General features: G+C 54.1%; 1 protein-coding gene across 3 annotated transcripts; it reads left to right on the forward strand.

Annotated features, from left to right (window-relative positions):
* Positions 1-320: 320 nt before the first annotated feature.
* Positions 321-16,908, forward strand: LOC116509576 (BPTI/Kunitz domain-containing protein-like). 3 transcript variants are annotated; one of them, XM_032218782.1, is made up of 5 exons: positions 321-476; positions 4,779-4,955; positions 5,283-5,423; positions 6,711-6,878; positions 16,598-16,908. In XM_032218782.1, the coding sequence occupies exons 1-5, from the start codon at positions 389-391 to the stop codon at positions 16,606-16,608; spliced, it is 585 nt and encodes a 194-aa protein (XP_032074673.1). In that variant the 5' UTR covers positions 321-388; the 3' UTR covers positions 16,609-16,908. The 3 variants fall into 3 exon arrangements, with proteins under 3 accessions (XP_032074673.1, XP_032074672.1, XP_032074674.1); XM_032218781.1 differs by lacking the exon at positions 16,598-16,908 and adding an exon at positions 7,283-7,425; XM_032218783.1 differs by lacking the exons at positions 321-476; positions 4,779-4,955; positions 5,283-5,423; positions 6,711-6,878 and adding exons at positions 12,176-12,285; positions 14,290-14,466; positions 15,310-15,477 and having other exon boundaries at positions 16,598-16,887.
* The last annotated feature ends 331 nt before the right edge of the window (positions 16,909-17,239 follow it).

Below are 17,239 nucleotides of genomic sequence, written 5' to 3' on the forward strand. Positions count from 1 at the left end.
CCGCCTTGGAGATTCTGCAAAGCGGGGAAGGGGATCCCCCGCCAGCAATGGGTCAGCGGGTCCACGCGAGACTCCCCCGCGCCTAGAGGCCGAGAGGGGCTGGTCCTTCTGCCCTACGCGGGGTGAGGTGGGGAGTCGAGGGATATCGGGGGGTCACCGCGCCCCTTTCGGGAAGCCACCCAGCCCTCCCCGCCCCTCCGCCCGGCCTCCGCTGACGTTTCCCCGCCGGACCCCGGGGCGCCGGAACCTTCCCCGCAGGAGTCATCGGGAAGCGCGGGGCGGGGCGAGGGGGTTTCCCAGCCCGGCCCTCCGGGGGGGAGGAAAGGGGGGACGCCGCACTTTTTGTCCCGGAGAGGAGTCGGCGGCGGCTCAGTCGCCCAGCATCGCCATGAGGTCCGGTCGCAGCCCCCTCCTCCTCCTCCTCCTCTGGGCCGCCTTCGCCCTCTGGGCGCCTCTGCTCTCCGTCTGCAGCCTCTGTGAGTGGGGCGAGCGCTGGGGGAGGGACGGGGTGGGACGGGGTGGGACGGGAGGGTGGGCGGCGGGGGGCTTCGGCCAGAGGGGGTTTCTGCTGCTCGGAGCCCGAAAGCCCCCGCCCCGTCTGAAGCCCCTCCAGCTGGAGCCTCGGCCAGGCGCCCCGAACGCCCCCCCCATTCCGCACAGCTGAGCGCCCCCCGAAACCCTCCGTCCTGCTCTCCGCGCTTCCCTGAACGGGGGAATAGCGGTCCTTCGACCGTCGCGGAGCCCTAGACGGGAGAAGGGGGAGAGGGCGGCGAGCGGGACTCTGCGGGCCGGGCTTTCTTTCGGGGTCCCGGGCTCGGCTCGGCGCCCTTGGGGCTTCGGCCAGGGGTGCCGGCTTCCCAAGGACGCCGCCCACCTCGGAGCCAGCGCACTCCGGACGGCCGTTGGGAGGCAGGCGGCGCGGGAGTCGGGACCCGACGGAAGCGGGTGGTGGGAAGGGGCGAGCGGGGGGGGGAGGTCCGGCTCAGCCCGGCGGGGCTCGGGGGCCACGGACGAGGCCCCGGTGGAGCCCTGCACGCACTTCCGTTCCCCTGAGGTTTGCGTTTGCTCGCTGTGCGTAACTCCGAGGCGCGAGGGTTGGGCGAGGCCGATGAATCACGCCGCTTCGCTCCCACCGGCGAGTCACCCCGTCAGGCTCCTGGCTCGGAGAAGAGCCTCGGCCGGTTCCGGCGCCGGAATCAGCTCCGCGGGCAAAATCCCGGAGGGGAAGAAAACCTCGATGAACGAGGCTCCGGTCCCCGCCTCCCCACGCCCCTCCCCGGGCAAACGCTGCCGAAGAGGACCGCAGCCCCCCCCGCCCCCCCCCGGGTTATTTGAAGCTTATATTGATTGATTGATTTCTGTGCCGCCCATCCCCCCTCCAGGGTCACTCGGGGAGGCTTACAGATTACAAAAGCCAACTAATTACATTATAATGATACTAATAACATACCGGTAATTAAGGATATTAGTATTAATAACATTATAATAACATTAACACCCAGGAACAGAGCAGAGAGTTACTAGGCTTGATATAAATATTGATAGAATCAGGGAAGGTAAGAGTTTGTAGGCCCTGGAAGGTCATCTAGTCCACCCTTTGTGCAGGAGGCTCCCTGACAGATATTTCCTCCCCCCCCCCTTCAAACACGCCCAGAAAGGAGAGCTGACTTCTTCTCCAGGGGCTCCAAGTCAAACAGCTGCTACAGATGCTCAAAGTTTTCCCTAACTTTTATCTCCTTCCTTATCGCTGAACCTTTGTTTGTTGTTCTGTCTTTGGAACAATCCTTCCACATGACACGGCTATTCAGAGGCTGGAAGAGAGCGGCTACTCCCTGGCTCTCCCACTGCCCTCTCCTCTCCTCTCCTCTTCTCTTCCCTTCTTCTTCACTTCTTCACTTCTCATCCCCTCTTCTCTCCTCTTCTTCTCTCCTCTCCTCTTCCCCTCTTCTTCACTTCTCATCTTCTTCTCTCCTCTTCTTCTCTCCTCTCCTCCCCTCCTCTCCTCCCCTCTTCCTTTCCCTTCCCATCACCCCTTCCCCACTTTCTTCCCTTCTCCCCTTCCCTTCTGCCTCCCAACATCTCCTTCTTTGAATGCTGACCAACTCCAGGCACCAACATTTCTCCGTCCCTCCTGGTGGCCAAAGTCCTTCCTCAAATTCGAGCCACAGAATTGAGTGAGGCATCCTAGGTGTGACCTGAAAGAATCCTTTCTTCTTTCCAGCCAAAGTCTGGACTTCCCAGACTGGGGTTGGCTTGGATTGTCTCACTTGTGGCTGGCTGGAGTTCGGCTTGCAGTCCAGAGATCCCCCCCCCTCCCACCCACTCCCCTGCGATGCTCCTCAGAAGGAGTTCTCCCCACCGCCCTCCTATTCCTGACGTCTGTGTTTTTACTCTCCCACAATGGACTTTGCTTCCTCTGTCTCTCTTGGTTTCACCTGATAGCCATCTTTCCATCCAGCCTTCCCGCACAGATGCGCTGTTGTTGCTTGCCTTGTGACGCGTGTGGAAAGAATTTGCAGCCAAGTGAAATTGCTCCTTGGAATTCCTTGGGTTGCTCTGGCTAGCAGGCCTTGGCTGGCTTTCAAAGAATGGGTCATTAAGGGATATGCAGCTCAGGGCCAGAGCTGACCACCTCACCCATTTCATTCAGGTGGTCCAGTGAGATATAGAATAGAACAACAGAGTTGGAAGGGACCTTGGAGGTCTTCTAGTCCAACCCCCTGCCTAGGCAGGAAACCCTACACCACTTCAGACAAATAGTTGTCCAACCTGTTCTTAAAAACCTCCAGTGTTGGAGCATTCACAACTTCTGGAGTTGTTCCACTGATCCATCAAGGCTCCAAACCAAATAGAAATATATTTGGATTGGAGATTTTGATCCTGGTTTAGAAACCTGATTCCTGACCAGAGTCTTCAGTGTGAAATCCGGCTGGATGGCTCTATTGGATTTCATTTAAATTGAAACTTCTAACTCAAGTCCTTCGTTTTTTTATATATACAGATAGTCCTCAGTTTATGTCCACAACTGGACATCAACATTTATGTTGCCAAGTGAGACATTTCTTAAATGAATATTGCCCCATTTATGACCTTTCTCGCCACCGTTGTTAAATGAATCACAGCATAAACTGAGGTTTTCTGGCATAAACCTCGTCCTCAGAGCCCCTCCAAAACAAACTGAGATGGGGGGGATTGTTTCCCCGAAGGGGTCTTTCTCCCTTTTCCTGCCAGGAGAATGGAAGCAAAGTGGGGGGGGGGAATTCCCCAGAGTCCCTCTGAGCCCAAAGAGACGAAAGAGCTGGAGACTGAAAGGTGTGAGGAACAATCAAGGGATCTAGGTAGATCCAGCCATCAAAGGATCAAGGGTGGACAAGGCAGTTTTGTACTGGATGACAATTGAGGGGCTGCCACAAATTAGAGGGGATGAATTATTCTCCAGAGCATCAGAAGGCAGGGAAAAAAAACACGATGGATGGGAACCAATCAAGGAGAGAAGCAACTTGGAACTAAGGAGGAATTTCCTGAGAACAATTCACCAGCGGAAGGAGCTGCTTCAGAAGTTGGAGAAGAGATTGGACCACATTTCTCTGGAATGGTCTAGGGTCTTCTGCCTGGGCAGAGGTTGGACTAGAAGACCTCCGGGGTCCCTTCCAGCCCACGGGTTCTATGGGGTGCAGCACCAGCCTTCTGGTGTGATGTTTCCCGTTGCTCCAGGCTCTCTGGGGTTCAGTTAAAATGTAACCATGGAACGAAGGCAAGCAAAACAAAGGAGAGAACCAGCCCAGGATCCAGAGCAGGGTGTCAAACTCAATTTCATTGAGGGCCGCATTAGGTTGTGTCTGACCTCAGGGAGCCCAGCTCGACCGCATTCGTGCTGGGGGAGCGCCTGTGGTGGCTGAGTGCTCTGCCAGATAAAATGGGCTCCCGGGGTCCGTTTTCGGCTGCAACGGCCTCCTGCAGCCTCTGCCAGCAAAAACGGAGCTCGGGAAGGCCGCATCGCTGTTTCAAGGGGGACCCCGAGGGCCAGATCTAAGCACTCCGCAGGCCAGATCCGTCCCCCAGGCCTTAAGTTTGATGCCCCTGATCTAGAGGGATCCTCCCGGTGTCAAGAGACACCCCCGAAGCCCCCCAGCTCTGGATGCAAATTTGAAGGTTGAAGGTTTATTGCATTTATATGCCGCCCTATTCCCGGAGGGACTCAGGGCGGCTAACAAACCCAGAAAAGGGGGGGGGGTAGTACAAACAGGGACAGAGCAAACAAGATACAGAGAAAAATTTAAAAAACAGTCACACAATTCGAGCGGGGAAGGGAACTCGTCACCCCAGGCCTGCCGGCGCAGCCGGGTTTTAACGGCTTTACTGAAAGCCTGGAGGGAGGTGAGGGTCCGAATCTCCGTGGGGAGTTCGTTCCAGAGGGCCGGAGCAGCCACAGAGAAGGCCCTCCTCTGGGTAGTAGCCAGATGACATTGGCTAGTAGATGGAATCCGGAGGAGGCCTAATCTGTGGGATCTAATGGGTCTTTGGGAGGTAATTGGCAGCAGGCGGTCTCTCAAGTAAGTTGATGAGGGTGGAGGTCTCTTTAAGACCCATGGACTTCAACTCCCAGAATTCCCCAGCCAGTTAAAGTCCCAACCCCCCAGGAGCTGAAGTCCACAAGTCTTAAAGTTGGCAAAGTTGTAGACCCCGTGTTAGGAAGCTGTTCTATTCCCCCACCCCCACCCCTAGAGCACCTCCACCTGAGCCAAATTTTGAGCTCCCCGGATCTCCTCTCTTGCCAGTCGAGGGCAGCTGCACCACCTTCCCCAACGACTCCAAGCAATGCGGGGAGCCCAAGCGCCGCTTCTTCTACAACGTCACCTCCAAGAGCTGTGAGCCTTTCGTTTACCACGGGTGCCCCGGGAATCCCAACCGCTACCACACCATCGAGGAATGCCAGCGCTACTGCGGACAAAGTGGTGAGTCCGGCTGTTGGGCAGGGAGGGGTCTTTGGGTGGGTGGGCCCCCTGAGCCCCTGCGGGAAAAGGCCCAACCCAGCTGCCTGCCTCTCCTGCTAAGCTCCTTGGTGGGGGGGGGGGTGTTCTGCCCTTGCAGGACGCAGCCCCCCCCCCCTGCTTGGTTCTCCTTTGGTGCAGCTGATCTCCCAGGCCGGTAAGGGTGGGGGGAGGCTCCCCTCTTTCCTGCACCTTTCCTCCCCTCCACACACACACACACACACACACTGTCTCTGATGGAGCTGCACGAGTGGCGCTTCACGGAGCCCATGCGCTGATTCTGTTTTGCAGAAAAGCCCGGCTTTTGCCCACCGAGCCCTCGTGGCGCCTTGGTGCCGTGCATGAGCTACTGTTTGCACGACGGCAACTGCCCAGGGGCGGACAAGTGCTGTTCCTTCGGCTGTACCTTGCGCTGCATGAAGCCCGTCACAGGTGAGACCCAGAGCCAGACCCTCTCGGGGGGACGGGGGGGGGAGATGTGGGAATGTGAGCAATTCCATGGCTGGGACTTGTCAGGCCACTGGGGCCCTCCGGGAGCACCCGGCATGCCAATGGGGAGCTCCTGGCACATCTGGGGTGCTGGGCATGGTTGAGGGCACCGGGCCCCACCAGATCTTTGGGGACTGCAAGCCCAGTCAGGCCTCCTCGTGGCCATTCGGAGAAGCCCCAAAAATTCCATGCCATCATGTCATGTCACTCTCACTGGTGCACTGCCTCTTCTGAGGATCCGACCTGATTTCCAGTTTGCCCTGGGAGCAGACTTCTGGGTCCCTTATTCCTTCCTCCCTCCCCCTCTCCCCTCACTCATCAGGATCATCCTTCCTTCCCTTTCTGCCTCTCTTTCTTTCTTTCCTTCCTTGCTCCCTCCCTCCCTCCGTCATTGGAGGATCTTCCTCCAATTCATTCCTTCCTTCCTCCATTCCTCCCTCCCCTCCTCCCTCGCTTCCATCTCTTTCCCACCTTCCTTCCTTCCTAACCCTAAAGCCATGTGGAAGGGAGAGGTGAGTGTCTCCCCACTTCTGCTCCCTTCATGCTCTGCACAGCAGGAACTCCTGCCTTTTTTTTTTTTTACAATTACTATAAATTTTTAGTTTAAACACATAAGCACATCAACAGAAACAAACACATGACTTAAAAACAACATAGGAACAATAAGTTCCATCGTATATCATACCGCAGTTCCGAATCGGTTTCTTTGCAGTTAGTGTTTTCCCTTCTATACATTTCTGTCTTTCATTCATAATCTCCTTATTCATTATGCATCTTTATGTACATTTCTTTATTTATTTATACTTAGCTACTTATGATCAAGTATTATTTACCTATATTGTGCTTTATATTTTTACTGTCATTTATTCTCTTACAGTTATAGGTATACATTCACATAGTTATTCTTTTTCTTTGCCATTCTTATATTATTATTATTCCATTTAAGAGGTTATAAGGTATAGTTTGGATTGCTTTGTTTACCATCCCTAGCACCTGCTGTGACACCACCTTATTTTCTCTTTCTTTTCTTTTCTCCCTCCCTTCCTTCTCTACTTCCTTCCTTCCTCCTCTCCTTCTTCCTTCCCTTACCTCTCCCCTACTCCTACCCTCTGTCTCTTATTCCTCCCTCCCTCCCACTCCCAGGTCTTCCTTCCATCCTCCCTCCCTCCCTCCCTCCCTTTTAATGCATTTATAGAACTGCCCACCTCTCTCCCTCTCTGCCCCCTACAGACCTCTGCCAGCTGCCCCCTGAAGAAGGGCCTTGTGATTTAAAATTGCCACGCTGGTTTTATGACCCGAAGATCCAAAGGTGCAAACCATTCAGCTTTGGGGGCTGTGCGGGGAACGCCAACAACTTCAAAAAACGTCGGGGGTGCCGGTTGAAGTGCCGTCATAGAGGTGGGTGTGCAGTGCTGCAACGGTGGGGGGGGGGGATGAAAGGTGGGGGGGCCACGTGGGAAGGAGCAGAAGCTCCTGCATTCACACCTTGTGGGCTGTGGGGAAAGAAGAGGAAGGGGGAAAGGAGCCCCCTGCTCCACCCTCACCCTTAAGCCTGTCCCAGACGAGAAGGGGGGCTGGAGTCCCCCAAATGAGGGTGCCTAGACTGAGAGGGGGGGTCAGGAGGCTGGAGCAAAGCAGGCCCTCACAGCGGGGGAGGAGGGGTCTCTAGTTCTGGGACAGGTCAGCCAGGCAAGAAGGGGGGGCTCTCCAAAGGCTGGGGAGGGAGGGAGGGAGGGCCGGGGAGCCCCCCCTCCTGCAGCCCCCCAAGGAAGACGGTTCCTGAGGCCTCCTTCCCTTTCCAGGGTCTCCCCTGAGGATGGAAACTCCACCTGCTTTGCGCTGAATTGGAAGAGAGGATGAGACCAGGCGCAGGAAGCCTCCAGGCGCCTTCCAAAGGGGGGGGGATTCTGGAATAAACGATTGTCCGAAGGAGACGGTGCTCCCAGATGCTCTCTGTGTCTTTCCTGGGAGTCTCTTCACCATTAAAGGACGGAATTTGCCAGATCTGCCAGGCACTTTCATGGGGGCCTCCGTGCATCTGAAGAAATTGAACCGATGGATAAATAAATAAATGCCCCCATTGGCCACAGACCTGGCACACCTTGCTGGGTGCCCACCTGGCTGCTCTCCTTCCTCCTTGCCAGGCAAACGGGGGAGCGTGCGCCAGTCCGACCCAGCCAAGGAGCCAGCACAGACATGGGGGAGGGGAGGCAGGAGCCACCCCCCCATTTTCCCAGCTTAAGGCCTCCCCTGTCATAGAAGACCCCCAGGGTCCCTTCCCATTATTCTCCCATTCATTCATTGCTGTTGAAAACAATCTCCAGGAACCAAAGGGAGCTTCCCGAGCAGGCGCTCATGTTGCCATCCTGCAGGGGGCGCTTGACCCGGCTCTCCCTGTCCCAATCTATTCTCCGGAAGAGAGCATCTCCCCATGGTGCCCTTTCCACCCTCTAAAGCTGCCAACATGTGGGAATGAGACATAATCTCAGGTCCAAGCTCCGGACCAAAGCCAGTTGTCATGAAAACGCCACACACTTGTAGGCTAACAGCCTTTCTTCAGCCAGACTCTGGCACGCTATCAGTTCTAGCAGCAGCAAAATAGCTCTCTGTAAGGATGCAAAGTCAGCGCTGGGAGCTTTGGCCTTCTAGCACGCATTATGTATGCCCCCCCCCTCTTGCTAGCCTCCCCCCATTATCGGTCTTGTGTCAGCCTGCCCGCTTCGCAGCCGAGCCCCGTCGCTGTCTCCATCGACGCTGCAAATGGTGGGTCGATTCATCTGCACTTACGACCGGTCTATGGCCGGTACGTTCTGCAGCTCGTTGTGGTGAGGGGGGGGATGACGGCTTGTACTAGGCCCTCCCTGCAACTGTTGTATTGCAGCATCCTAGACAACGCGTCTGCCAGGAAGTTCCTCCCCCCAGGGATGTGCTTCAAAGTAAACCAGAAATATGAAGCACACCTGGTTGGGTGACCAACAGGGACCGGATGCCGCGAGGCTTCTTCGGTCTGTCCACACCTCGAATGGCATTTTAATACCCTCCAGGAGGAGCCGTGATGGGGGTTGTAGGGAGGGCTGTAGCGTCGATGGAGGCAGCGATGGGGCTTGCCTGCAAAGCGGGGAGGCGCTGCAAGGTGAAGCATCCCCACAGACCAGGTGAAGGTGAGGGCCCCACTCTACTGGCGATGGGCAGTTGCTCTCCTGTCCTCCATGGTCCAGCATCAGCCCCCCTCCCCCTGCCCCATGTTCCCCGTGGTCCAGCAACAAACTCCCCCTGAGTCCGACACTCCCGTAGTTCAGTGTCTGGTTCTACAACCACCTGGTACCATGCAGCAAACTGGTGTGGTAGGCCCTAATAGGTACACACCTGTTGTAAAAGCCGGACCAGGCCCACCTTAAAATGATGAATCAGCAGGTACTCAGGCCATCCTCTCACCTTGCCGGCAGCCCTGCGGAAGTCCCAGAAGTAGCCCCCTGCGGAGCGGCCTCGTTATCGTAGCACAAGAAGCCGCCTGGTGTACTCTGGTCACGTCCTCAAACTGGGCCCCCAGTGTCTCCAGGAAGAGGCCAATGCCTCCCCTCCTTGCTCTGGTGTAAGGACCACCTCTGCCACTTGTTCCACCAACGCCCCTACATCTGCTGCTGGAGCCGTCAGCCTCTGCCATTCTCTCCACTGTTCTCCCACCACACCATGGGAAGAGAAAGAAGCAGTCAGAAGGATTTGGTGTGGAGCACTTACTTCCTCTCTCAAAGGTCCAAACTCCGAACCGAATCCAGTTGTCATGAAAACGCCACATGCTTGTAGGCTAATGGGCTCCATTCAGCTGGACTCTGGCACACAATGAGTTCCAGAAGATGTGCAGATACAGTCTAGAGATGAGAAAGATGCCAAATTACAGGGCTTTTACAAAGAATTAATGGAATTAGATAAAATTCTAACAGGAACAGAAGAAAGATTAATAAAGAAACTGCATAATTACTTATTGGGCATAAAATTGGAAGAAGATCAAGTTAAAGAGACAATGAGAGATAGGCGAAAAATTTTGGCTATATGATAGAATTGGACAAATGGCAGAAACTGTGGAATAGGAATTACAAATTAACAATGTCAACTGCATATAAAGAGAATTTGTATAAGATGTTTTATAGATGGCATCTGCCACCAGCGAGGTTGCCAAAGATGCTTAAAGACAACTCACGAAAAGTGATTTATTACTGGTCCCTCTCTGAATCGCCCTTTGTTAACTGGGATGGCAGCCAACCGCTCATCAAAGGAATAGAAAGACTTTTTACACTACGTGATGGGAGAGATCACGGAAAGTCACGGAAAGTATCTTAACACTGAACCGTAAGTTTTGCTGTTAAGGATGCCTGATGATAAACTTGGTCTGAAAGAACCTCCTAAAAGCATGGAGTTAAACTGCTGCCCCGCCCAATCTACATCGCTGGGTCAGAACAATGTATTTTTACCAATGGTTGGAGAATAAAACAGGAGTTTGGAAATAAAGCTAAAAAAGAGATATAAATGAGATGAAAACTCTTAGAATGTGTGTGATGAGAATAATGATGTTTAATGTTAATATGATATTATTATTAGAAGATGTTAAGAAGAAAAATGGAGAGTTTTACAACATTTAAATGCTTAATATATTATAAGCATGAGCCGAGGTGGCGCAGTGGTTAAATGCAGCACTGCAGGCTACTTCAGCTGACTGCAGTTCTGCAGTTCGGCTGTTCAAATCTCACCGGCTCAGGGTTGACTCGGCCTTCCATCCTTCCGAGGTGGGTAAAATGAGGACCCGGATTGTTGTTGGGGGCGATATGCTGACTCTGTAAACCGCTTAGAGAGGGCTGAAAGCCCTATGAAGCGGTATATAAGTCTAACTGCTATCGCTATAATACTAAACTTAGGGAAATAATGTTAATATGAACGTGAAAAATGTGGCCAAAGAGGAACGAGGTTGCACAGAGAAGTTTGTACCCAGACGACACACGGCTTAAGGAATGATGGAAAGTTTATTTTTGTAATTAAAACGTAATAAAATTATTCAGGGAAACAAAACAATGAGTTTTAGAAGCAGCAAAACAGCCGCCTGTCACGATGCAAAGTCAGCGCTGGGAGCTTCCGCCTCCCAACATGCGTTATGTACGTGAGCCAACCCCTCCCCCCTCCTTTGCTACCCTCCCCCCCTCCCCCGTCATCGGTCTTGTGTCAGCCTGCCTGACAGGGCTCCGCCCGGGCGGTCCATGACCCAGAACAGCCGCCCGTTGGGCAGAACAGCTGATCATCGCTTGGGATGGCGGCGGCTTTCCCTCACTTCGCCGCGCCTCCCCGCTTTGCAGCCGAGTCCCGTTTCTGTCTCTGCCGATGCTGCAGCCCCCGTAACCGGTGCTCTGCTGGCTTCTGTCGCTATGGTTCTGGCACACCCCCTCACTCAGCAGTGGCTCCATCCCGCCCTGTTATGGCAAACCCCGGTGTTCAGAGTTTGACGCGACCTTTTTGCATTTCCTATTCTAACTTTGTCCTGAACCAAATAAAAAAAAAGATACATAAAAAAAGAACGCTTGGTCATCTCTACTGTTCCGGTCAAGTTCACCCAGCCCCCCCCCCCTTTATGAGCAGATGCAGCCCACCAATTTCATTGAGCACACCACGGCAACTGAGCTCGAACACAGCAGGATTTGTGGCTGGAACAGTAGAGTTGACCAAGCACAAAACTAAACTCTTCCGCCTGGCCTGGTTGGAGAGAATAATTCCACACCCACTAAATCCAGGTACTCGAATCAGGCTCCTTCTGAGGAGGAGGAGAAGGATGGGGAAGACGGGAGGTTGCCCACAGGTGCTCCGGACAGCTGCTCCTCATAAGGAGATAACCAGACAGAGGTTTAACAAGGCTTTGAGCACAGGGGATTAAACATCTTGCACACATCTGGGGCAGAGGCTTTTAAAGGACAGAGGTTCCCAAAAGTCCCTTTCTAATCTTTTCTCATTAGCTCAGTGTTTCTCAACCTTGGCAACTTGAAGATGTCCGGACTGCAACTCCCGGAATTCCCCAGCCAGCGAATGAGAAACACTGCATTAGCTGCTTCGAAGTTATTAGCAATCTTTGACGTTTGAAGTTTGAAAATGCCTTCAAACCTGAGCGAAGGAACATTTTAATCAGAAGCTTAATGTAAAGAATGCAAAATAAAGAGCAAAAGGCTAAGGGTCCAGATAAAATTGGAACATGAAAACGCTTTTGATTTAAACAAAAAATAATAAGATGAAAAACTGGAAATCTGGACTAGAAAAACCAAAGGGACCTAAACATTACAATATAGGGGACCCTTAAACTTAACCGACAATAAGAGCCCGAAGCAGAGTGTGGATGTCATGGAAGGGGATCAGGTGCCACCAGGTGAGAGGGAAAACTAGATATGGACCTGGATATATAAAAATGATTGGCTACAAGAGTGACAGGGTCTCTCCTTAGCCATGAAAACTGGCCAGGAGATGGGAGTTCTAATCCTCCCTTTGGGAACCCCCCTCGCCCTCCCTGCCCCTCCGACCGGCCCCCGCTGACGTTTCCCCGCCGGACCCCCGGCCGCCGAAACCTTCCCCGCAGGAAGCATCGGGAGGCGAGGAGCGGGCGGGGCGGGGCGAGGGGGGTTCCCAGCCCGGCCCTCCGGAGGGGAGGGAATGGGGGGGGGGCTGATCAGTCGCCCAGCCATCGCCATGATGTCCGGTCGCAGCCCTCTCCTCCTCCTCTTCTTGGGGGTCGCCTTTGCCCTGTGGAGACCCCTGCTCTCCTTCCCCACCAGCATCTGTGAGTGGGGCGAGCGCCAGGGGAATGGTGTGCGGGGCGGGGGGCGATGGGATGGCTCGGCCAGGGGGGGGTTCTCTTGCTCGGAGCCCGATTGCCCCCGCACCGTCTGAACCCGGACCCGCGAACAGCGGCCCTCCGTCCTTCGCGGATGCCTTGACGGGAGAAGGGGGAGACGGGGGCTAGTGAGGCTCTATTTCGGGGGTCCCGGTCTCGTCTCGGCGCGCTTCGGGAAGGGGGCCCCGGCTTCCCAAGGACGCCACTCACCCCGGAGTCAGCGCAGTCCGGACGGCTGTTGGGAATTCCTCTCGAAGGGGCGAGCGGAGGGGGAAGGTCCGGAGTCAGCTCCTCGGGCAAAATCCCGGCGAGAGAGACCGGTCCGGTGCAGAAGAAAACTTCGATGAACGGAGGGTCCCCGCCTCCCCTTCCTTTCCCCTCCCCGGGCAAACGCTGCCAAAGGGGGTCGCAGCCGCCCGCCCGCCCGCGGGTTATTTTAAGGTTGTATTGACCAATCGATTGGTTGATTGGTTGATTAAATGTCTATGCTGCCCATCACCTCTATAGGGTGATGTATAGGTTATAAAACCAAGTGAAAAATAATTACGCTACAGTATAATAACACAGTTTTATTAATAACATTAACATCCAGGAACAGAGCGGGGTGTTACTAGGCTTGATACAAATATTGATAGAATTAGAGAAGGTAAGAGTTTGTATCCTCTGTGAGGTCATCTAGTCCAGTGTTTCTCAACCTTGGCAAGTTGAAGATGTCCGGACTTCAACTCCCAGAATTCCCCAGCCAGCATTCGCTGGCTGGGGAATTCTGGGAGTTGAAGTCCGGACATCTTCAACTTGCCAAGGTTGAGAAACACTGATCTAGTCCACCCTCTAGGGAGTGCAGGAGGCTCTCTGACAGATGCTCCTCCCCCCCCCCCAACTCCGTTCAGACACTGCCATAGAAGGAGACTCGCTCACAGCTTCTGGATGGTGTCCAGGTCAAACCAGCTGTTACAATGCGGGGAAAACTTTCCCCAACTTCTGTCCCTGTTCTGTCTCCCCCCCCCCTCCATGCAACTCAGGAGGAGCCAATCAGGCCAGATCTGACCACCCGCCCGTTTCCTTCAGGTGGTCCAGTAAGATGTTGTGTGGGCTGACTTAGAAAACCACTTTGAGTTCTAACCGCTCTTCCTGTGCATGGACTGAACCACCAAGTCTCCGAATCAAAGATTAATATATTTGGGTTGGAAGTTGTATTTAGAAACCTGATTCAGTTTGGAGACTCAGTTGAATCTCATTGGAATTGAAGCTCCAATCTATACATTGGTGTGTTTTTTTTCAGTTCTGAGTGATCAGGTGGGGGGGGGGGATGACAGTTATGTACTGAAGACAATTGAGGGGCTGCCACAAAGCAGAGGGGATGAATTATCCTCCAAAACACCAGAAGACAGAGCAAAAAGCAATGGGTGGAAACTAATCAAAGAGAGAAGCAACTTAGAACTAAGGAGAAACTTCCTGACACTTAGAACAATTAATCAGTGGAACAGAAGTTGCCTCCAGAAGTTGTGAATGCTCCACCACTGGAGGTTTTGAAAAAGAGATTGGACTGGTTTAATGGTCTGGGGTCTCCTGCCTGAGCAGGGGGTTGGACTAGAAGACCTCTGAGGTCCCTTCCAGCCCATGGATTCTATGGGGTGCAGCACCAGCATTCTGGTGTGACGTTTCCCACTGCTCCAGGGCTTCAGGCTCAATGAGATTCAGCTGAAATATAAAATATAAATTTTAGCCCAGGAGCCAGAAGGATCCTCCCTGTGTCAAGAGACGCTTGTGAAGCCCCCAAGGCTCCGGATGCCAATTCTATTAGGGTGGGGGTCTCCAAGCTGGGCAACTTTGTCCAACTCCCAGAAACCCCCAGCCTCTATTCGGGGGCTGCTCTATCCCCACACCCACACCCCAGAGCAACAACAACTGAGCCAAGTTTGGAGTTTCCTGAATCTTCTCTCTTTCCAGCCGAAATAGACTGCAGCAGCGTCCCCAAATATCTTCCCTCGTGCAGGGTCCCCAGAGAAGGTTTCTTCTACAACGTCACCACCAAGAGTTGCGAGCGTTACACCGACTTTGGCTGTGGCACCAACAGGAACAGCTACGAGTCCCTGACGGGATGCCAGGAATTCTGCGAAGAGGCTGGTGAGCCCGGCTGCTGGACAGGGAGGGGCCATGGGGGGGGCAGGATGAGAAGCAGCAGGGGTCTTAGGGAGGAGGGGTCTCCTGAGCCCTGGTGGGAAAAGGCCCAAGCCAGCTGCATCCCTCTTCTAGACTTTTTTTGGGGGGGGCTGCTCTTGCATGACGCAGCCCCCCTTCCTTGCTTCTCCTTTGGTGCAGCTGATCTCCGAAGCCAGGAGAGGGTGGGGGGAGGCTTCCCTCTTTCCTGCGCCTCCTCCCCCCCTTTTTTTTTCCTCACCCACCGGGGCAGCCCTCCTGGGGGAGGGGGGGGCTGGGGTCCTGGAGAGACTGGGACTCAAGCCAGGGGGGCCTTCATGGGGCTTCACCGGCCATTGGCCTGAACCCAGGGCCCTGCTTTTCCAGCAGCAGAGTCTGAGGCTTCCTTTCAAGAGGGGGTGGGCCGAAGGGCAGGGGGTCCCCTGAGGCAGACGGGCAGGCAGGGAACACTGGGAGTGGGGGGCAAGAGTCCGGAATGACAGATTTGCTCTGTTTCTACACATCTACCCCTAAAACCATCTGGAAGGGAGGGGTGGGCGTCCCCCCACTTCTCCTCCCTTGCCCTGCACAGCAGGAGCTCCTGCGTGGCTCCCCCCACTTCCAGGGGGGCCTGCCTGAATGGAAGCCCAAAATGCCCAAATCCAGGAAGGGGGGAGGGCTTTGGGGGAAGGGGAGGCCAGAGAGAGTCCTCTGTCTCTTATTCCTCCCTCCCCCCCACTCCCAGGTCTTCCTCCCTCCCCCCCCCCTTTTAAACCACCTATAGAGCTGCCCGCCTGTTGCCAACCTCCATCCCCTCCTTCTGCCCTGCAGGCTACTGCCAGGAGCCCCCTGAGGAGGGGTCTTGCAACAAGAAAACCTACCGCTGGTTTTACGACCCGAAGACCGGAGAATGCAAGACGTTCGCTTTCGGGGGCTGCGGGGGGAACCGCAACAACTTCATCAACAAGTGGACCTGCCAGGTGGTCTGCCGCCATAAAGGTGGGTGTGTGGGGGAGGGGGAGGCCGAAGGGTGAGGAAGCCACGTGGGAAGGAGCAGAAGGTCCTGCATTCACGCCTTGAGGGCTGGGTGGAAAGAAGAGGAAGGGGGAAAGGACCCCCCCCCACTGCTCCACCCTCAGGCTAGGTGGGCTCCCCTCGCCCTTAAGCCCACCCCAGAAGAGAAGAGCCCTGTCCCCCAGGAAAGGGGGCTGGACTATGGCCAAATATAGAGTCAGATTTTGTGCAGCACATCCAACCAGCAGAGAATTAAATGAACTTCAGCAGGATTCAATTATATATAAGAAACCTCTTTATATGCAATATCAAGCAGCAGAATTCAGCATACAATTTATTTTGTTTATTTCATCAAACATGAATTACGGTACATAACAGATATAAATATAAACATGATTATGAATACATGAAATAAATATGAATACAAGGGAACATTAGGACAGGGATGATAGGCATATGCACTCCCCTTAAAGACCTCTTAGGAATGGGCTACAAATGGCTGCAAAATAGGAATAAAATTAATTATGTAAATATATTGGTTTCAGGAGGCAAAAAATGCTGCATTCAGTGTATAAGACACACCCAGATTTTCAGCCTCCTTTTTGAGGCAAAAAGGTGCGTCTTATACTCCAAAAAATACGGTAGATCACTTGAGATGAGTACCCCAAGGTCCTTGGAGCTTCCTTCACTCACGCCTGCGCTGGTCAATGTAAATTCTTCTTTATGCAAGCACAGAACAATATACAGTGAACTGTGCACGCGCAGTCACAAAAATCCAAAATGGCAGAGGTGAGGGAGCGTGGCAGGCCTGCATTGCTGCAGCTTCTGCGATCCAGACCTGAATTCCACTACCGGTTACCATGCCTATTCCAGTCTATGAAAACTCATTCATACTCTGATATATGGGCACCTAGACTGACTGGGGGGTCACGAAGGCAGAGGCTGGAGCAAAGCACTGCAGGGGAGGGGGGTCTCTCTCGGGTTCTCAGCCTGGCAAGAAGGGGGGGCTCTCCAAAGGCTGGGGAGGGAGGGAGGGAGGGCCGGGGAGCCCCCCTCCTGCAGCCGCCCAAGGAAGACGGTTCCTGAGGCCTCCTTCCCTTTCCAGGGTCTCCCTGAGGATGGAAACTCCACCTGCTTTGCGCTGAATTGGAAGAGAGGATGAGACCAGGCGCAGGAAGCCTCCAGGCGCCTTCCAAAGGGGGGGGGGATTCTGGAATAAACGATTGTCCGAAGGAGACGGTGCTCCCAGATGCTCTCTGTGTCTTTCCTGGGAGTCTCTTCACCATTAAAGGACGGAATTTGTCAGGCACCTTCATGGGGGCCTCCGTGCATCTGAAGAAACTGAACCGATGGATAAATAAATAAATGCCCCCATCGGCCACAGACCTGGCACACCTTGCTGGGTGCCCACCTGGCTGCTCTCCTTGCTCCTTGCCAGGCATACAGGGGAATGTGTGCCAGTCCTACCGACCCAAGGAGCCGGCACAGACACGGGGGAGGGGGGCCTCCTGGCGTGTCTCCCCCTCTCCAGAGAGAAGCTGCCAACTTATTTTCCCAGCTTAAGGCCCCCCCTTTCATAGCCAGTGCCTGGAGTCTCACACCTCCCTCAAACCGGATAGTGAATCAACCTGTTTTTCTGTGTTCACACCACACACAAACTAACCACAGATCAAGACACAAAGCCACAAAAACTAATTGAGGTTAGGAACCCCCAAAATTTCTCCAGCTGTGGGATGCAATGGCCGAG

The sequence above is a fragment of the Thamnophis elegans genome, chromosome 5 (genome assembly GCF_009769535.1).
Source record: "Thamnophis elegans isolate rThaEle1 chromosome 5, rThaEle1.pri, whole genome shotgun sequence".
Taxonomy (NCBI): Eukaryota; Metazoa; Chordata; class Lepidosauria; order Squamata; family Colubridae; genus Thamnophis; species Thamnophis elegans.